Source organism: Paroedura picta, chromosome 12, assembly GCF_049243985.1.
Source record: "Paroedura picta isolate Pp20150507F chromosome 12, Ppicta_v3.0, whole genome shotgun sequence".
Classification (NCBI taxonomy): Eukaryota; Metazoa; Chordata; class Lepidosauria; order Squamata; family Gekkonidae; genus Paroedura; species Paroedura picta.
The window spans coordinates 16,838,439-16,859,672 of record NC_135380.1 but is presented as its reverse complement, the minus strand read 5'-3'; the positions used below and the strand labels follow the sequence as shown (position 1 = coordinate 16,859,672).

The 21,234-nt window shown below is 47.8% G+C and overlaps 2 protein-coding genes across 2 annotated transcripts in view; both read left to right on the top strand.

The window, feature by feature from the left end:
* LSM1 (LSM1 homolog, mRNA degradation associated) lies at window positions 1–11,965 on the top strand. Its single transcript, XM_077306795.1, has 4 exons — window positions 1–243; window positions 2,494–2,562; window positions 10,065–10,180; window positions 11,436–11,965. The coding sequence occupies exons 1-4, from the start codon at window positions 39–41 to the stop codon at window positions 11,604–11,606; spliced, it is 561 nt and encodes a 186-aa protein (XP_077162910.1). The 5' UTR covers window positions 1–38; the 3' UTR covers window positions 11,607–11,965.
* Window positions 11,966–15,129: 3,164 nt separating this feature from the next.
* The window catches only part of LOC143821387 (G protein-coupled receptor kinase 5-like), a 76,963-nt gene continuing 70,858 nt past the window's right edge, over window positions 15,130–21,234 (top strand). Inside the window, exon 1 of the mRNA XM_077305284.1 lies at window positions 15,130–15,913. Within this exon, the coding sequence (XP_077161399.1) occupies window positions 15,862–15,913 (52 nt within the window). The 5' untranslated portion in view covers window positions 15,130–15,861. The remainder of the gene's footprint in view (window positions 15,914–21,234) is intronic.

The following is a 21,234-nucleotide window of genomic DNA, read 5'->3' as shown; positions in this document are numbered from 1 at the left end:
AGCCTGCGGCCGGCGCTGGCTGGGCCCTCCGGAGCTCCATGCGCACGAACCCGCCGGACGCGCGCAGCCTCCCCGCCGCTTCTCCCCGCCCCGCCGGAGCATGTGCTTCCGGACCGGGCGGGGAGAGGGCAAGGGGAGGTTCCGCTTCTGCGAGAGCAGATGCTGGCGGCGGGGCTTCCGCTGCGGCCGGGGGCAAGATGAACTATATGCCCGGCACCGCCAGCCTCATCCAGGATATCGACAGTGAGTCCGCTCCCAGTCCCCAACTCCCCAATCCCCAATCGCGCCCCGGAGCGGCCCTTTGCAGGCGCCTCCTTTGCAGCCGCTCCTTTGCTCGGGCGTGCTTGGAAAGCCTGGCCTTTCGGCGTGCGGCACGCGGGATTCGGTCCTGCCCGGCTGCATTGGCACGGCCAGCCGGGGGAGGGAGGTGAGGCGGGGAGCTAGCCCAGATCCTAGCCCGGCACGTGAATCGATGCGCCGCCCCGCCTCCTTGAGAGCTCGTCGCTTTCTTGCAGCTCTTGGCCCCTTCCAAGTTGTGGCTTTTCAACCCCCCCCCCCCCCCATGAAACTTTATTTGGGGTGTGAAGGATTTGAAAAATAGGTTCTCTCGTGTGTGGTGCTCACCTGAGCGCTTGTTTAGTGTCCGCAGAGCGTTGTGCCAAGTAGGTAGACTGCTTTGGACCCAACGATCAGTTGGCTTGCTTCCTGGCGCTGGTGGCGGAGGATGCCTGCTTCCCTTTTCCAAGGAACGGGGAAGAGCCTTTGTCCATGAGCTGGCTTGCTCTGCTGAACCTTGGTTTTTTGCCTCTGCTGTTAATTCTCCCATCTGAGAGCTGCAGCATGTACACTGTAGGGAGAAGAGCTGTTGGCAGGCAGTGTGGAGCCGGCCTGGCTCCTAAATTTTTGCCAGTAGCTCCTAGATCAGGACTGTGTTTGTCTATGAGGTTTTTGCTCTTCACCCTGGGCTCCTTGGATGAAGAGTCAGATAATGCTTACAAAACCTTGTCCATCTCTATTCTTTCATCATACATGTGTTTCTGGAGATGGCAATCTGGGGGAGAGGACTGATAATTCCAGCATGAAGAAGAGCTTGGGTTTTTTACCGTGCTTTTTACTACCCAAAAGAGTCTCATAGCAACTTGCAGTTGCCTTACCTTCCTCTCCTCTATGAGGTAGGTGAAATTGAGAGTGTTCTGAGAGAACTGTGACTGGTCCAAGGTCACTCAGCTGGCTGCGTATGGAGGAGCCAGGGAATCAAACATGGCTCCCCAGATGAAAGGCCATCACTGTTGAGGGCTACAACCATGCTGCCTCTCAATGATGGAGAGTAAGAAAGCTGCTGGGGGTGCAGACCTGGCTGTGGCTGTTGTACCTGACAGGTGAATACGGATTGTGCTGATTGGCTACCAAGTCAGCAACAGCTGAGTTCAAGCTGAATTAAGTCTGGCTTCCTTTCCCTGCAGTACTACAGAACCTGGGCATAGCCAGAGGTGCGACTTGAAGGACAAAAGCCAAAGGGGCTCTTAATCCTGCTGACTTGCAGCCAGGACCCCTTGGATGAGACTGCTTTTATAAGAGTACTTATTAATATACATAGTACAGAGTCTTGGCTTTTTTGGTTTGATACATCTACCTTGTAATATGTTTTTGTTAGTTTTGTGGGCTTCTTTGGGGAGAAAAGCAAGATATAAATATAAATAGTGATTGGTGGTGCACCAGTGATGTCTGATCTGTATGTATGCTGCTAGTGGTTTTAATCCTTTGCCATACATTGTAATAACATAGCCTGCAGCACAATAACTATACCATGAGCATGTAATGGTGCTCAGCACAATAACTATACCACGAGCATTTAACTGTGCTCAGCAGTGGGATCCCCAGGGTAATGACAGGTCAGAATGGCTGTGCCTGTGATACTATTTCCATTTCTGGTTTTTTTGGTGAATTTCTTTATGGGACCACTGTATGGATTTCAGCAGTCTTATGACTCTGGCATTTAAAGGTATACAGAAGATGGGGTGCAAACAGGCTTGCAGCATTCTAATACCATTTAGAGGGTACATCTCCAATATGCCTAAAAGAGACTTTTTGAGTATATCCAGTGAAGAGCCCCCCCCCCTTCCTCTAAATCCCCTTGTGCATCAGAGAGAGGGGGAAGCTGCCACATGAAACTTTTCTGTCGTGCCTTAATCCAGTGGAGCTCAAACTTTGCTCCCCGTTTAACCTTTTCCAAAGTTAATATCCAGGTACAGGGGGCTTTTGAAAGCTTCCCTCAAGTCATTTTGGGAAACAGTGTTTGTGTGAACAGCAGGAGGAGACGCGAGCCTGTAATATCTTGGCTGGTGTTGGGTTTAGGAAGCTCTGAACTGGAGATCACTGGTTTTGGAAAACCCAACCACTGCCACCACTAAAAATCCTGTCTGCTTGGTTCGGGTTGTACTGGGCTGATTTGTGGGTGACTCGACTTTTAATCTGGATTTTTCTTTCTCCTAGAGAAACACTTGGTCCTCCTGCGAGACGGCAGAACGCTGATAGGATATTTACGAAGCATTGATCAGTTTGGTATGCTTACCTTTTTAAAATGGTTTTTTTTAAATGGTTGGTGCAGGGGTCACTGAATAAGCCCAGCAATGCTTGAGTAGCCCAGGATCCAAAGACAATCGATACATGCTGGGGATTAAAGGTATTAGCATCCCTGTCTTGGCTACAGCTGTGAAGGCTGCCAAATAAGCAGTGCTGGTTTTCTGGGGCGAAATCAGAGGGCTGGATACCGCTAACTTCTGCGTTTGATGAGAAAGGAAGAAGGCAGCACAGCCTCCAAAAGGCAATACTGAGAATCCTGGGATCTGCAGGTGCAAAAGCCACGTAGGAGAAAGGCTGTACTGTGGGCAAGAACTGAGTGAGATTGGAAAAGCTGGCTGGATACAGCCTGAGATGGTTCCCTTCCATTTGTGCATGCTGTTAACCTCCTTCCCTTCAGATCTTTCTTCGGATCCTAGTCCAAATCTTCCCCCTGCTCTCAGGAAGCCATTCAAATTCTACTAGAATTTAAGCCTGTATACTAGAATTTAAGCCCGCTGTAGCCAAAATACAGCAGGTGCTAGTGGGCAATGGGTGGGTGCGGGAGGCCCCCCCCGGCCTGGGCGCCCCCCTCCCCCCCCCCCCCCGCGCTGAAGCCTGGCCCAGCCGCCCTCCTCCGCCCCGAGTCCCCGGCTTCAGCGCTGGGACGCTTGCACTCGAAACCTCACACCTTGAATAAATCTTTGTTGTTCTTAAAGGTGCCACTGGACTCTGATTTTGTTTTGCTGTGCTGCTTCAGACCAACACGGCTACCCACTTAAATCTATCTTTATGTTCCGCTAGAGGGAGCCAAACATTTTGAAAAGGCTCTCCCACTCCTTGAAGGGTAGACGTGTACATGGTCCAGCCAGTGCTGTGCTGAAATCTTTCTCTCAAACGACAATTAGGAAAATCCTTGTATAGGCTTTCTTGTGCCTTTTTAACTTTACCCGACCTCTGTTCTTTACAACCATACCCAAAATGCAGTCCACAAAGGTAAAAGTAGCCCTTAGAAAATCCCAGCTTCCACCTTCTCGGGTTTTTTTTTCTTTTTAAGTTTTCTTTCTGGTTATGATGCTTATTATATTAACCGTGCCTGTGTGATCTAATGGATAAAATGTTGGAAATTGGCTCAGCAGATTTAGTTTTGAATCCTAGCTCTTTAATAGAGCTCCTGCTTGTTTGCTGAACAACCCAAGTTCAGTCCCATAGCATCTCCGGGTAAAAGAAGCAGGTGATTAGAAAGAGGCTTTTCTACCCAAAGAAGACAGCACTGTACAAGGTTGAATCTTTCAAACATAGTCTAGTGGAAGTAAATGTGCTTTGCAGACTGGTATCTTCAGTTGAAACATCTTGCATAAATGAGTGCTGGGGATGACCTTTTATTCTGGAGAATCATTTGGTAGCTTCATATGCTTGAATGGCATTGAGTCAGTCAGCCCTCCTTTGGTTTTCACCCACACAAATGTAGTAAGTGAATAAAAATGAGGGTGGTCTCAATATAATTTTCAATGTAGGAGGGTTGATCTTGGCAAGATTTGAGCTTCTGGAGAGCCAGTGTGTGTAGTGGTTAAGAATGGTGGCCTCTAATCTGGAAAATGTCGTTTGATTCCCCACTCTTCCCCTTGAAGCCAGCTGGGTGACCTTGGGCCAGTCACAGTTCTCCAAGAGTTCTCCCACTTAACCTCACTGGGTGTATGGAGAGGAAGGGAAAGTGTCTGCAGACACTTTGAGACTCATACATGGGACTGCGTGTCCCTAGATGGAACTGAAGATCCCTTGGGATTACATCTCACTTCCAGACTAAAGAGATCACTTCCCCTTGAGAAAAGGGGTGCTTTGGAGGGTAGACTCCAGAGCATTTTACTGCATTACATGCTTTCTCAATCAGGGGTTTCATGAAACACTGGGGTTTCTTCACGGTTCTGGAAGGGTTTCCTGAAAGGTGGCAGTTAATCAATGTTGTATATAAAAATGTGTTAAACATTTATTGTGTGACACGTCAACCCACCTGCCCCCTCCAAAATGGCCAATGATGAGCCTGGAGAGGGGTGGGAAGGGGAGGCACCTCAGATAGGCATGTGCACAGCTGTACTCCCCAACCATATTCTGCATAATCGTGACACTTCTGGGGTTTTTTGGAGCTTGATGAATGTTTCAGGGGTTTCTCAATGGTAAAAAAGTTGAGAAAGTTTGCTTTATTGAGGTCCTTCCCTGTCCAAATCCCACCCTCTCCCAGCTCCACCCCCAAACTCTATAAGTATTTTACAGCCCAGAGCTCGCAACCCTATTCCTGCAGGTAAAAAGTGGGATATAAAAACTTCTTCTGATTATCTACAGCAGAAAGGGTTAGGATGCATTGGCAGTGCTGGCAAAGAAAGCTGGGAGCTTTTGGTGCTGCAGAGGTGCCCTGAAAAATTACCTAGGATCTCTGTTAAACATGAGTGATAAGGCTTGCCAGTATGGAGGCTGATATGGGAACGAACAAAGAATAAGTCACAACAGATGAAGGAAGCAATATTAACTGCAGCCTTTTAAGGGATGTGGTGAGGACGACAAGATTTTTTAGACCCGCGGTGGCGCACAATGTCATCTTGAACGCAGGCTGGGAAAATAAGGGGCAAACGCCATGTGTGGGTCTGGTTAATGGAAGCGTGTGGTTGTCCAAGGAAACCGCTTGTGAAATAAGTCTTTCCCTGGCACTTTAGCAATATTTATAAATTAAGACATTTTATATTTGACTATAAAAGCAGGCTAACATCGTTAGGGCCTCTTAAAGTTTGAATTATGGCATCATCCATGCAGCTGCTCTAAGGAACTTCTAAAGGGAATTTATAGTACACTCCTACTAAATCGCTGTTCATTGCTTAAAAAGAAATCGGAGTAGCACATCGGCATAACTGCAGAGAATAAGTGACCAACTATCCGGACATGGCCTGACTCATTTTATAGCTTGAAATACAAAATTGAGACTCTTCTCCAAGTGGTGATTAATATCAGTGAGGTTAGGTGGGGTCATTTGACATCTTCAGAGTATCTTTCTATTCCCTTATTGCGCCTTTCCTTGTGCAGGGCAGTATGCATGGTTCTTGGCACCTTTGTTTTGTCCTCTCAGTAACCCTGTGAAGTAGGCTAGGGCTGAATATCTGGCTGGCCCTAGGTTCCCATTTAGATTTTCTATGTTGTGTGTGGTCTCTCCACAGGTTTCCCCAGTTTCCAAGTACAAAGTTAGAACTGGGCTACTCATTCTGTCCTAAGCAAATGCACAGCATGGCCTTCCATTAATGGCAGGCTTGCTACAAATTTGAATGAACATAGATGCAAAACCTAAGTGTTGCGCAAAGCATCTGAAATAATTGTCTGTGTTCATGGCTGGGGACCAGCCTGGGCTGCCTTATCTTGAATAATCTTCCACTTGAGTTTACAAAGCAGGAGCTTCTGGCTCTCTTCAAGATAAGTGAGTTTATAATTAAGGTCTTGCTTGCCAAATATTTATGCACCGTGCATAAGAATGGTACATGGAAACTGATCTGGAATGCTTAAAAGCCTTGTAAATTCTGAAGTTTTACATGTCAAGATGTTCTCTTTTTGGCTGGCTGAAACTTCTTGAAAGGTACTTAATAGGTCTTTTAAACTTTTGTGTGTGTGTATGTTTTTAAGGCAGCATTCTCTCGCATCATTCTGTCCAAGCTGTCAGCCCTCAGAGTATGGCTGAAATTTCCCTTCAAGAAATCTTGGTGCTTCTGCCCTCACATCATCAGCAGGGGTCCACGCATTTCCTCTCCCAGTTCTTGACCTTCAGTGGTTCGGGTCAGTGGAGTCGGATGCTTGATATGACCGATCTCTCCCACCACTCTTCCAAAAATGTCTTGCAAAAGGCCACGCCTAGCTGTATTTGTCCTTGGGGAGCTGGAAGTTGATCAGTGTTTGGCTCTACAAGTCAGATGTTCTGTTAGGCTGTTGCATTGTTGCTGTCGCTGGGTGCCTTATTAAGCTGCACACGGAGCCACTTGCCAGAAAAAACATCATAGAAGCAGGAAGCAGCCCCATGACGCCTGTGGCCTGTGTTCTTGGTTCTTGGTGTTTTGCAAAGCAGTTTTTCTGGCAACAGTTCCCGGGACCATCTGGAGCGTTCTGCGAACTGTTATCTGGATGGTGTCTGTAAAATGGGTAGTGATGTGACTTTATTGTGGTGCCACTTTTCCCTCAGCCGATCGTGGTTTCCAAACATAACCAGTAAACAAGCATTCAGCCAGAAGCTGTTCTACCAAGCTCCACCTTGTACTCCCCCCTTCATTTTATGATTTCTCACCATTGGGAACCCAGAATAGCTTACATCGTTCTCCCTGTCTGCATTTTATCACAACAGCCCTGTGAGGTAGGCTAGGCTGAGTGTGACTGGCCCATGCTTAATCGGCAGGCTTTCAGGGCAGGGGATTTGAGTCTGGGTGTCTCAGGTCCTTGTCTGACGTTCTCTGACTTTCTTCTGATTTGCAAAACAGAAGGAATAACCCTCAGCCCATTGGTAGTCCATTCCAAAGGGCTGGAGCTGCTGCTGGAAACGTTTTAGCTCAACCAGAAACTGTGTCTCAAGAGATGGTAGGTTCCACCCAGGCTCATCTGTTGGTTTGGACTGAGCGATTGGGCATGAACTTGGAATCCCCTTGACCCTTAGCAACTTGAGGCCACTCGAATCACCAAGCTTCCTTATGCTGAGGGGAGACCATTGGTCTCTCAAGGTCAGTGTTGTCTGCTCTGGCCAGTGGAGCCTCGACAAGGTCTGTCACATGACCCTCCTGCTAAATCCATTTAACTGGAGATGCCAGGAATTGAGCCAGGGACCTTCAGCACGCCAAGCAGATGCTCTGCCACCTTCCCTTGAATAGCATCTGATGCTGGCAATCCCGTATGGATCAAGAGGCCCAAGAGCTTTGTGGAAAGTCTCCAAACCTTGGCTGCTTTAAACCTGCAGAAAGAAAAAAGAGGTGCATATACTGGGGCTATCTTTTTTTTTTCTTTCCCCTGCCAATGCTTACCTCCATCTGAGGAAGCCATTTTTGTTTTAGGAAAAGACATCTGGTTGAGCATACCCCTCTCCCCCCTCTCAGCATGAGCGCACATGGGACCCCTATTGCCCTTCCCGAATAGCTTCCCTTTTGCTGCTTCCTCCTAGAGAACCAAGCTCAACTAGATAGCTCAGAATAAAGCAGTGGCGTGAACAGCACATGTGGCATGTGGCTTTTTTTGTTGTTTGTTTTTTTGGCAGAATGAAACTGGTTTAGCAAGTCGTTAAGAGTTTCTTGAGTAACTCTGAAATGTTGCAATCCTTCCCGACATACTAGGCTCCTACCCACACGCCCCCTTCGCTCAGGGATTGCATTTCTCCGTCATGTATCGCCATTGAAACAAACGTGGACATTCATCTCTCAGATAATTGACCAGTAAAATTGCAGCAGGTTATGCAGACCCACAAGGGCCGTGAGTGACAGGCCTCCAGGTACCCACCATCAGTGTGACATATGGGAGAGGGGGAGAGCATTTTATTACCAGAGGCCACACCTTCCTTCAAATCAGGGACTAGATTGTAGTTCAAGGTCATCTGGAGAACCACAATCTTGGCTACTCATGGACTAGATCAGGGGTAGTCAAACTGCGGCCCTCCAGATGTCCATGGACTACAATTCCCAGGAGCCCCTGCCAGCATTCGCTGGCAGGGGCTCCTGGGAATTGTAGTCCATGGACATCTGGAGGGCCGCAGTTTGACTACCCCTGGACTAGATTAATCTCTTTGCAGTGATCATAAAATCATGGAGTTGGAAGGGGCCTCCAGGGACCTCCATGGGGGAGTGCCTGACAGTGTTCCATACTGGGGCAACATGGGCTTTTTGTTGTATACTGCTATTGTTACTCCTTTTGTGACTGTTAAGCCCCCCCCCCCCTCTTTGTGGTTAAGAGAAGCAGCCACAGTGATCCTTCCCATCTCTTGGGGTGCTGTGGGTCCAGCTGTAGGAACCTCAGAATAGAGATGACTGTATAACGGTCCCATGCTCATAAAGCAATCTTTGCCGCTTAAATATTTATTTAAAAGAAACGAAGTACCATGAGTCATGAATGATTAAATGTTTTTTCTTCTTTATTATCCATTGAACAAGCAATTACTGTACAAGTTGGTAACTCTGAAGTGGTGGGAACAATGTGCACTTCTTAGAGAGCAATAACTCATTCAAATTGGTCTGCGATTAAGCTTATGTAAATGTGCCCTCAGGAAGCCAGACTGGGGAGCAGTTATCCAATCATTCCTTGCTCCTGAGCATTAAAAAATAGATAACAGGCCGTTCAGAGATTGTGAGGAATCATGTTAGATTAAGCCGTGGTTCCGTTAAACCATGGTTAGTATGATCATCCAGATGTGAACCACTAACTGTGGTTAGTCGGGGTCCCTCAAACCAGGAATTGATAGTATGATGCCAGGGTTTGTAGCCAGTTGATTGACCATGTTAGGCTTGGGTACATACCGAAACCCTTTCCCCACTGCAGCCCAGGTTGCAAAGGTAATGGACACCAGCATTTATCGAAAGCCAAGACTTGAATGATTGTAAAATCGAGATTGTCTGGAGACAAACACCAATTAAAATTAAAACATGGCTTTGTGCTATGTTTGTGGACTCCATAGTGGTGCCTTTACAGCATCTATTGCAGGTTTTCGAGTCAAGAGTACATTTTAACAAATCTTGCCTTTTGAAGTACATTTTATCCACCTTTCTTTAGCAGAGTTCAGGGTGACTACTGTTTCATCATGCTGCTATAGACTAACAATGGCTGCCCATCCAAGACTATAGTAACTGGAGATGCCAAGGTTGTAACTTGGAACCTTCTGTATGCAAAGCTCATGCTTCATTACTCAGCCATGGCTCCTTCCTCTTACTGCACCCACAAAGTCTGGGAACTGTGAGTGCTGCTGGAACTGAAGAATAAGAGGAATCCAGCTTGAGGCATTATACATCAGGGTAGGCACATAGTTTGCTGGCAGGTGGCATACAGTCGACCTCTTAGGGGGCAGCCTTTCTCAACTATTTTACCTTCTAGAAACCCCTGAAACATTCGTCAGGCTTCGAGAAACCCCAGAAGTGGTGCGTTTGTGCAGAATATGGTTGAAAAGCATGGCTGAGTACATGCCCACATGGGGCCCCTTCCCATCCCCTCCAGGCCCATCAGTGGCCATTGGGGGGGGGGGTTGACATGATATGGTCATATCACTTGATAAATGTTTTAAAATAAAAAAAAATCTATAACAATTAACTCCTACTCATTCAGAAAATCATTCCAAGGTCGTCAGGAAATCCCAAGGTTTCACAAAACCCTGGTTGAGAACACCTGTCTTAAGGCATTGTTGAAGAAAGTCACAAGGTGTGTGGATGGTAGTTTTCCATGTGTGTGCAATTTCTCTTGCCCCTCCTGCATTTCAGCCCTTTCTCTGTTCTTCCCCCATGCCCTGAAACTTGCAGCCAACTTGGTGTTGCACCAGACGGTGGAGCGCATTCACGTGGGTAAAAAGTACGGCGACATCCCCCGTGGCATCTTTGTGGTGAGAGGCGAGAACGTTGTTCTTCTGGGAGAAATTGTAAGTAAGCAACTCCCTCCTATACACACATACACACAAAGCACTCCATTCTTCATTTTAGTGGTTCACAGGGTTTGTGTCCTTTGGGATGTTGGTTGGTTCTGAACTGATGTTCCTGTGTTCAATTTTTGCTGGGTTTGAGGCTCTTTGCCTTTTATTTATTTTTATATTTGTGATTTGATTTCTGTACCACTTTTCCACATGAGAGGGTTCAAGACGGTTTACACCAATACATAAGAACATCAAGCAATACAAATAACAACATGCAGTAGAACAGTGAAATCCTATTAAGAGACCCATCTCCCCCTTAACCTACCCTGTTTTTTCTCAGCATTTCTCATGGCAAGTTCACACTATTTTTTATTTATTGTTGTGATTGTTTTTGCATAAACACTCCCCCCTAAACAGACATACTTTATGATTCTGAAGTGGGGAGCAACCACAGGCCATTCTGTAATCTTTCATGAGCCAAGTTTTCCTTTATCTTCAGAATGTTCTTCCTCAGATCTGGTTGGCTGCAGTCTTTTCTGGAAGAGCAAAAAGTTCACCAATGGTATGGCAAGGTCGGGAAACGCAGTGTTCAGACAGAGGATGGAGGAAAATGCACAAACAAGCAATGGGTACTCCATTGCTTAATGCTATGCGCCTATGCATTTGCAGCAAACAGAACTCTAATCCTGTGGAAGTATCCTAGGGGTAGACTCATGCAGTGGATTGTGTATGGATCTTTCTACCGGCAGTCTGTACTGGGATAGGAGCAATGACTGTGTGCATAGTTTTTCCTACTATAAAAGGTGAAGTGCCTCTGATAATAGCTACTAAACTGACGTAGTAAATCTGCTCCCGGGCTGTGTCTCTTCAAGCTGCAGGTCAGAGCTCCCATGTTGTTTCTCTGCCTGGAAAATCCCTGCATGCAGAAGACTAGCATACCAGGAAAAAAACTAGGCTGGTTACCTGCCTTGATATGCTTGGTCCATATGGGCTGGGAGCTCTTGTAGAGAAGGGCACCCCATCGCAAGAGCCTCCAGCTGGAGTTAGTTCACCCACAGCTTTGCCATCTCACTAAGACCCTGGCTGTCTTTGCCAGCCATGTCATTTGGGAAGCATTAGTGGGGACAGTTCCAATGCCCACACTCTGTCCAAGGGCTTGAAGGTCACTGCATGGTGCTTTGTGGACCAGCACGGCTGTTGGCAGCCTTCTTTGTCTCCTTGGAATACATGTCTTGAGTATGACTTGACCCTTCTTTTGCTACAGGACCTAGAGAAGGAAAGCGACACCCCATTGCAGCAAGTGTCAATCGAGGAGATTCTGGAGGTTCAGCGGGTAGAGCAGCAAGCAAAGCAGGAGTCGGAGAAGCTAAAGGTGCAGGCACTGAAGGAGCGAGGCCTCTCCATCCCCCGGGCCGATACCCTCGATGAATATTAGACCGTCTGTTTGGACAGGCAGCTGCGCCTCTGCAGCATTTGAACTGATGAGGTTTTGTGTTGATCCGTCCTTATGACCAAGGACTGGTGATTTGGGTTTGTTTTGTTTTGAATTCTTTGGGGGGAGGGAAAGGGGGTGCAGGACACAAAGTTAATCATGGCTTTTTGTTTTCTCATTGCAAAAAATCACTGTTCCTGACGACCTAAGCGCTGCCGGATGTCTCATGTAAACCAGACGCTGATAGAGCAGCTATACGGCTTGGGATAAAACGTCTTTTTAAGTTGTCTTTTGTTCTCTGTGACGCCAGAGGGGGTGGAATGATACCTCCTGATGTGTAAATAAAAAAACAAAACCCTGCAGCAATTCGAATGCTGGTTTTGCTAAGGCCAGAACACGACTGAGAGTCTGTGCCCCGGCCTCTTTCATCACCAAGTGCTTTCCCCCTTCTAAATCGATACAGGACAATAACTAAATACCACTAGAACTTCCTCGGGAGGCTTCTTTGGGAGGTGTGGGTTCTCCTTTTTTGGAAGTTTTTAATCAGAGGCTCAATAGACATCTGACGAAAATGCTGATTTTATAAACTTGGGCAGATTGTGAGTGGGTGGGCAGATAGCTGTGAGTTCCTGCATTGTGCAGGGGATTCGACTAGATGACCCTCGAGGTCCCTTCCAACGTGATGATTCTATTATTCTATGAACTGGCTAATGGGCATATGAAGTTACCTTATACTGGTCAGTATTAATACTGGCAGTGGCCCTCTGAGGTCTTCTACATTGCTTGGCCCTTTTAATTGGAGATGCTGGGGACTGAGCCTGGACCTTGTTTGCAAAATAAATGCTATATCCACTGAGCCCCACAGCCTCTCCCCTCAAAAGGATGTAGGGAAAGGGAAGTGGGTGGAATTGCCACTCAGATGTTACTCTTGTGGATGAACAGGGGTTCAATAGATACCATCTAGCAAATAACCGAGTGGCTGCATTATCATTTGATCTCACCTATAGGTTTTTAGTAAGTGGTGGCTCATCTCTCCTGTACCTCCTACTGGTAATGTTATCTGTTCCGAAGGGCAGCAGAATGCCACAAGGATGTGGGTCCTCCTGGATCCAGGCAACGGAGACCATCTAGTCCAGCATCCTGTTTCCCTACCATGGCTACTCATATGCTTGGCACAGAGGCAGAGTCCCTCTGTGTCCTTCTTATTAGCTCTTAGCAGCTTATATTCAGAAGTATATGACTTCCAGATAAAGGTAAAGGTATCCCCTGTGCAAGCACTGGGTCACGTCTGACCCTCGGGGTGACGCCCTCCTGTGTTTTCATGGCAGACTCAATACAGGGTGGCCTTGCCAGTGCCTTCCCCAGTCATTACCGTTTTACCCTCCAGCAGCAAGCTGGGTACTCATTTTACTGACTTCAGAAGGATGGAAGGCTGAGTCAACCTTGAGCCAGCTACTGGGATCGAACTCCCAGCCTCATGGACATAGCTTCAGACAGCATGTCTGCTGCTTACCACTCTGCGCCACCTGGCTTAACATGAGTATCTGGATAGGGAAAACAGTAAAACATCTTGAAAATACATTTATAGTAGCAGAAGCCTTTTTATCAGGTTATTCAAAGAGCAGACTATTTGAGCCAGTGTGGTGTAATGGTAAAGAGCAGCAGTCCCTAATCTGGAGAGCTGGGCTTGAATCCTCACTCCCCCACATGTCACCAGCTGGGTGACCTTGGGCCAGTCACAGTGCTCTCAGGGCTCTTTCAATCCCCCCTACCTCACTTGGTGCCTGTTGGGGAGAGGGGAGGCGAAGGACAGGAGTGTGTAAGCTGCTTTGAGAGTCTTTTAGAGAAAAAGCAGGGTATGAAAACCTATTTTCTTTCTAAATTCCTCTTACATGGCTTCAAGTGTTTGGATGCTTTGAAGTCCACTTGGTTTTCAATATTTTTGGTACCCTGGTATCACTTGAATGTCTTAAATTAAGCACTCTTGATTGTTGGAACTTAGGCACACAGATCTTGACTGAAGTACACTGTGCTTTGTACATTTCACAGTGTGCAGTTTATAAACTCGTTGGTCATGCAAGAGAAACGCTGGGTCAGAAAGTCATTGAATTCCGATCTCTGAATGAAAGCTGCTCAGGGCTTTGCTGGTCATGTGATCATTTAATTGAGCACGTGAGGCATTCAGGTGCTTTCTCTACAAGCTCTGCTGGTGCATACAATGGTTCTGGTACTAGAACTGACTTCTCTATAGAGCAGGGCCAGATAACCATCAGATTTAATCTATAATAATATTTATTTATTGTATTTCTATACAGCCCTCCCCGAAGGCTCGGGACGGTTCAAATAAAACAGAAATGACACAGATAACATAGTTTAACAATACAGTGGTAACGACAAACAACATTGTAGAATAGAAAAACATGAACATTAAATCAACGCATAACGGTGGCCCAGTGGGTTGGGCTATTTGGGAATTTGCTAGCACTTCCTGTGCTCAAAGCACCAACTGTATGAAATCTCCTACAATACTATCAATAAGCTTTAACTACTAAACTGATCATACATATTCTTATCCTAGAGCCCTATGAGTTATCGACCATGGTACAATTCGAACTCGTTCACTTTGCTGCCAAACTGCTGCCAGTTGCTCCGCGGCTTTTTTGTTGTTTTTGTTCTTAAGGCCCATGCCCAGATTTGCTGAATGGGGTTTGAAACCTGATCCTTTGCACGTGAGCTGGAATGTAAGCCTCTCTGCATTCCAGTGGCTATCCTTACATATAGATTTAGTAACCTTCCCACCTCAGGGAAACAAAAACGTTTAGGAAGGCAGCAGCTACTCTGCTTCTTATGGATTCCTATTCCTTGCCGGGTATGAATGCATACGGCTGAAGGGGGGTTTAAATGTTAGTAAAACTCTAATTATGGGCTAAGCCTGTCGGGAGAGGTGGGAAATAAATCTAATAATAATAAAATAAGCATGTATAATCCAGATTAAGGACAGAATATGGGTGGGTCGGTGGTTGCAAAGGCCATGCGATACATGGTTGGGTTTCAGTGCTGACCGGACGTTTGCTAGGAAGAAAGCTTGCCGGGGCCTCCCTCCCACCACAGTTTTCATTGCACATGTTCTCACGACATTATTGCAGCGCCTCGAAACCCTAACTTTGTTCTGCCGCTTCAGACCAACACGGCGCCCCACTTGCATCATTGCAGGGGGTGCGCGACCTCCTTCAGCACATACCGGGTAACGCAACACGGTTTTGCAGCGGGGCTTTCCTCCGCCAAACAGGAAAACCTACTTCTAACGTGCCTCGAAAGCGCAGTCGCCAGCGCGCGCGGAGTGCTCTGCCCGGGAAAGAGGCTCCGGAATGCCGCGGAAACTACATTTCCCAGAATGCACCCGAAATCCCAGTTTTCTCCCCCCTCCCCTCGGGCAAAGCGGGTAAAGGGCATTACATAACTCCCGGAGCGTTGACACCTCTCGGCCCCGCCCCCTGCCCGACGTCACCCGCCCGGGAGCCCCGCCCTCGCGGAGCACTCAGTCGCCGTCCGCGTTCAGTTCCCCCCAGGCTCGCGCTGCTCCGCGCTGTTTCCTGCTGCCCGCGGCGGAGGGCGAGAGGGGAGCCCGGTCGGGCTGAGCTGGGCTTGGCTTCCCGACCCTGCGTGGCGAGCGAGCCCTCGCCCCGGAATCCAGCCCGGGCAGCCTGCGCCTCTCCCGCCCCTTCCTTCCAGCCCGGGCTATGGCGTGCTGAGGAGGAAGGGGGTGCGGGGGCTTTGGGGCTTTTCAGCGCCCCCCTCCCCCGGTTTCCATCGGAGGGGCGCTTCCCCCATCACCGGGAAGCCTTGTCCAGACTGCGGGGGGCGGCGGAGGGGATCCCCCCCCTCTGCCTGCATTGCTTTGCATTGCATTGCGGCGGTGCTCCGAGGGGAGCGGGAGGGCTCTTCTTGCAACCCCCCCCCCCCCCATGCCGGCCTTGAGCGTCGCGATTGCCCCTTAGGGGGAGGGGAAGCACGTTTTTGTTTGTAGGGTAGACCGCCTTGAGGTCTAGGGCGCTGCGAATTTCTAGCCCCCTCCCCCCCCGAAAAAAAAATCGGGAGGGAATCACCTCGCAGCAAGCTGGTCCCAAGGAAGAGCAGCTCCCCCTCCTCCCCGTTTTGGGTGGCTTTTTTATTTTATTTTTTGGCATTATTCCCCCCACCCCACCCCCCGGACTCCTCTCCCCACGGCTCGCCGCCGCATCTTGCAAGCTGGATCATTATGGAGCTAGAGAACATCGTGGCCAACACGGTCCTCCTGAAAGCCCGAGAAGGTAAGCGGCTCGCCGGGGTGGGTGCGTGGGTGGGGGGCTTCTTTGAACCTGGGCTTGTGCAGGGGGCGTCGCGAGTGGAAGGGACCTCGTGGTCACAGCGGAAAGTTTGGGGGCCCTGCATCCGGCATCTGGCCGGGACTGTGCAGACGGGCAGCTGGCTGGATTTCCCGGCGGGGGGAGGTGGAGAGAGAGCTGGGTCCTGGGAATGCCGGTCGGCTGCAGGGCGACGAGAAGGCGGCCGGGCGGGCTGGACTACACGAGCGGGGTTCCGATCCGGAGACGTGGGCCTTCGTCAAGGGTCGCCCGACAGGACCATGGAGTTGGAAGGGATCCCTCGGGGTCATCTAGTCTAACCCCCTGCAGAATGCAGGAAATTCACAACTACGATAGAAGCAAGACGAAAAAAATAACCCTTGTGGGTCTGAGGCGGACCATGTTGCTGCAGGAGAGCGTGATAGCTGCTTCTGAAATAAGGCTCATGAGCGCAATAGAGCCTCCTCCTGAGTAAGTGTGTAGCTTCAAGGTTTTTGCCCTGATAGCGCTTCATCGGATGAGCAGAAGAAAAGATGTACTTTCAGCCCTAACATAGCTTTCCTTGGTCAGATGCCTTGTATGAAGGTATATCTTACTCCCCACCACCACCACCCAGCTCCTTGTATAGCTCCTTGATTGCCCTTTTGGCCTTGGTCTCTCCACCTTTAAAATGGGTGTCTTACAAAGCAGGGCTATGCAGAGTTACTCCGGGCTAAACCCACCAGCATAGAATAACTGTTACACCAGAGATATCCTGTTGCTAACCTGTTCTGTTGTGTTCTTGGAAGTATGTCTCTTGTGAAGTGTTTTGTATGCTAAAGATGAAATGTGGATTGTTCATAGTCTAGCATATATATTTACTTTTCTGATTGGCCCTTTTTTCCCCACAAAAGAAAACAAGGACTAATGCTCCTCTTTGGCACCTGCATGGCATATGATGCCCATTCCAATAGTTGGGGATGGTGGTGTCAGCGGAGCACATTTGGTTAAAGCCACAGGTCAGATGCCTCAAATTCGTAAGGATGACTATAATGGCAAAAAGTGACAAAGCAGTCAAGAGAAGTGTAAACCCGCTTGCTTTAAACACATTTGACCTTAAACATACACATGCACATACAGTTATGTCTGATGTTTGAGGATGGAGGCTTCACATCGCTCTGCAGACCAGGAGCGCATTGCCATTAGCATGAGTGAGCTAGAATGCTCCCTAGCCTTGCTTCCTTTTGACAGGGAGCTTTGGCACGTGACTTTGCTTGCTGCTTAGAAGCCATTCTTTCCCTGAAAGCTTATAATGATGGGGAAATGGAGATCACTTTGCAGAGGGAGTGTTTTTGATGAAGCTAGGAAAAATCTAGATCAGAAAGGCCTAGCGACATTTCCCTTCTGCAGTTGAAGTCCAGAGACCAGTCTTAGCAAAACTGGTATGTAGATCTAATCCAATTTGCTATGCCTAAGCAAGGGTGATTCAGTAGATCTAATATAGCCTTTCTCAACTTTATTCCTTTTGAGAAACCGTCAACCTTTAAGAAACCCCAGAAGTGGCACGATCATGCAGAGCAGGGGTAGTCAACCTGTGGTCCTCCAGATGTTTGTGGACTACAATTCCCATGAGCCCCCGCCAGCAAATGCTGGCAGGGGCTCATGGGAATTGTAGTCCATGAACATCTGGAGGACCACAGGTTAACTACCCCTGATGCAGAGCATGGTTCGGAAGCATAGTTGGGTACACGCTAATCCAGGGTCACCCCACTTCCCACTCCCTTCAGGACTATCATTGGCCATTCTGGAAGGGGAGAATGGATCAACATGACCGTATGTGGCCTTATCACTCAATAAATGTTTAATAAATGTAAGAAACATATAAAAAGTTAAGTAACTACCATGATCCAGGAAAGCCTTGCAGGGCCATCAAGAACCCCCAGAGTTTCACAAAATTCTGGTTGAGAAAGCCTGATCTAATCACCACCCCCAGTCAACTCTAGGTGTCTGGACCAATTGCAGGTGGGTAGCCATATTGGCCTGAAGCAATAGAAAAAAGTTTGAGTCCAGTGGCACCTTTAAGGCCAGCAAAGTTTAATTCTGGGCACATGCTTTTGTGTGCAGGCACGCTTCATCCAGAGCAGAAATTCTCACCTTGGGAGGCTTTCTGGCCCAGCAGGGCATGCTGTTACTGGGCTCCAGTACTGCATTTGATGGCTACTTGTGATGCAACCATCCCCATTAGCCCAATAGGAACATCCTCCCAACCATCCGAATGAACGAAGTGCAGGAGGAAGATGTGATTCATTGCTGAAATGTTGGTTGTCCTCACATAACCTTTGTGTCGTTTTTTTTTTTAAAGACACTACAGTATTTGAATTCCTAACCTTTTTGTAATTGGGCTCAGAGCCTCTCAGAATGACTAACTTTGTCGGGAGTCAGAGCCGTAAATTCTGTCTGGTTGTAATCTGCCAAAGCAAGGAACTAATTTTCTAGGTCCAAAAGATTCCTTGCCTGGAAAGCCGCAATTCAAGTGGTAGACTGGGAGCTGAGTAGGGTGACAGACCCTTTGAGGTCTTGGACTGAACCAGAAACAGCGGCTAAAGCAAATTTCTTCTACAAAAATTAGAGGTTTACTGTACTGTAATCCAGACAGCAGTTTTGTCCATCCATTGGCTGAATGGATGACTTCTCCTTGGAGATGTTCTTGCATGACAAACGTACGGTGATATGAGTTCCATGTAGGGAATTGCATATACTATTTCCTGAGACTCACAGTGTAATCATGGTACGGGGAGCATTGATGGGCAGAGAGATTCCTCAGAGTGTGGGCAAAACAAAGCTGCATTAGCACTTTTTTGTAACTCTTTGGAAAGTTAATAGGCTGCTTTCTTGAGAAGTGAGATTTGGCTACAGTTGTGCACGCTAATCACTTCCTGATGAGATTACTGTAAGGCAGCTTTTCTCAACTTTTTGCCATTGAGAAATCTTTGAAACATTCTTTAGGCTTTGAGAAACCCCCGAAATGGCTTGATCATGCAGAATATGGTTGGAAAGCAGAGCTGTGTACAAGCCCACGCAGGGCCCCTCCCCTTCCCACCCTAGGCCCATCATCAGCCATTTGGGGAGAGGGAATGGGTCATCGTGACCATATATTGGTATACCCTAATGTTTAATATATTAAAAATACATTAAAATTAACTCCCACCCATTTGGAAAGCCCTTCCAGGGCCGTCAAGAAACCCGAGGGTTTCCCGAAACCCTGGTTGAGAAAGCCTGCTGTCTTTCAGGTCTTTAATAGGCAATCTTTGTAGAAATGTCACTGGTTTAAAATGCAGCAGGAAGATTGCTAGTGGGAAATAATTATTGCTCCCAGGATTAATAAACTCCATGGGCTGGCAGGTTGTTGCAGGGTATAATTTAAAATGCTGGTGCTTTCCTTTAAAATCCTAAGGCAGTGATACTCACTGGGGCCACATGTAGCTCTTTGACATGCCATCTGTGGATCTTCTGAGACCGATACCCAAATGTGGCACCTGCTCCATCTTCCAGGTGAGCAGGCAGTGCCCTTGCCTTCTGGGGCTTGTAGCTGGCACTTGGTTCCAAGCTGGAAACAGTCATTGCCAGAGGAAGTGGTAGGCGGTGAACCTCTCCGAGGTGCAGGCCTCTTGCTGGGAATATAAGTAAATGTGGCTCTTTCAATAGATCAGGGGTAGTCAAACTGCGGCCTTCCAGATGTCCATGGACTACAATTCCCACGAGCCCCTGCCAGCGGATGCTGGCAGAGGCTCTGGGGAATTGTAGTCCATGGACATCTGGAGGGCCGCAGTTTGACTATCCCTGCAATAGATGGTAATTATTTTATTTATTTTCTTTTGAGTTCGGCATACAAGAAAGAGATCATTTTAAATCAGTGGCCCCCAACCTTTTTATCACCAGGGACCGGTCAACACTTGACAATTTTACTGAGGCCGGGGGGGGGGGGGTGTCTTTTGCCGAGGAACGTTGCCGCCACCTGAGTCCCTGCTCCACTTGCTTTCCTGCCACTCGCTGGGGGGTGCTGCCAGCAGCCGCGGGGGAGCCTTTTTTTGTTTTCCCAGAATCGGCCTTTCTTTTACCTCAGTCACCCAGTTTTGCTGTGGCTTGGGGAAGGGCATCAAATAACCAAGTTGCACACTTGGTGGGCAGTAGTGAATTTAAGAACTACTTATCTAGCCGCAACACTGTGGCTGTCTCTGCCCTCAAGGATGGTAGGATTTGATGGGAGGGAATGGAGTAACAAGTCTGCATATAAAATTGGCTTTTCTTGATCTTAGAATGTTTCAGGAATGCATGAAACTACCTTGCATCACCTATAACAGCTATAACCTGCCTGGCGGTGACTCTTCGGAATCTCAGGACGGAGGATCACCTTAGCCTACTCTGGCTTCCTGAGATCTGTGCAGCTGAACTACCAAAAACTTCTATAGCTTTCTAGGCTTCTTGGAAGGCTCCAGAATGGAGCAGTCAAGTGAATCCAGACCTGTGTTCAAATCCCGGTGTGGTTATGCATTTGTTGGCTTTGTCCTGGAAATGTCGGTTGTTCATTTTTATGGTAGCCTTGAGCCGAAATGAATTAGTTAGAAATGCTCAGGGATTGAATGTGGCACCTTCTGTGTGCCAGGCATATGCCGTGCTACTGCCCCTCTGGCAGCCTTCCTTTCCTTCTTACAGTGAGCAGACTAGGAACCTAGAGAGTATATGAAGTCAGTGACAGACTATGGGCTCCTTGGAGGAAAGTTGGAGGAAATGTACGGATTTTGTGTGAATGAGAAGGGGGAACAAAAATCCTGAAATTTTATTCAATGAAAATCCCTTCTGATGTGGTAGTCCTGAACTGTAGCAGAGCGGAATAGTAAATTCTAGAGACATCTGATATTGCAAAGGAAATGTCTCAATCAGCACCCAAAATAATGTTCTCAGGGCAGGTGCAGTGAATGCAGATTTATAGACTACAGGTGTCTATAAATCTCCTAACAGCCGTGTGCTCCTTGGAGAATTCTTTTACTGCCCTAGGAAGTTGAACAACCCAAAACTTTTATAGCTTTCTAAGTTTCGTGGAAAGCTCCAGGTATAACAGTCAAGTGAATCCAAACCTGTGTTCAAATCCCGGTGCGGTTCTGGGTTTAGCCCTGGAAAATCCGTCTCATTTTTTGGTTTTGGTACCGTTGAACTGAAATGAATTAGTTAGCTGATGCAGAGTCTGTTTTTCCCTCCTGGTTAGGATGGATAGGCCATTGTTACCACCAGTGCTTATCTGAAATGTGGTT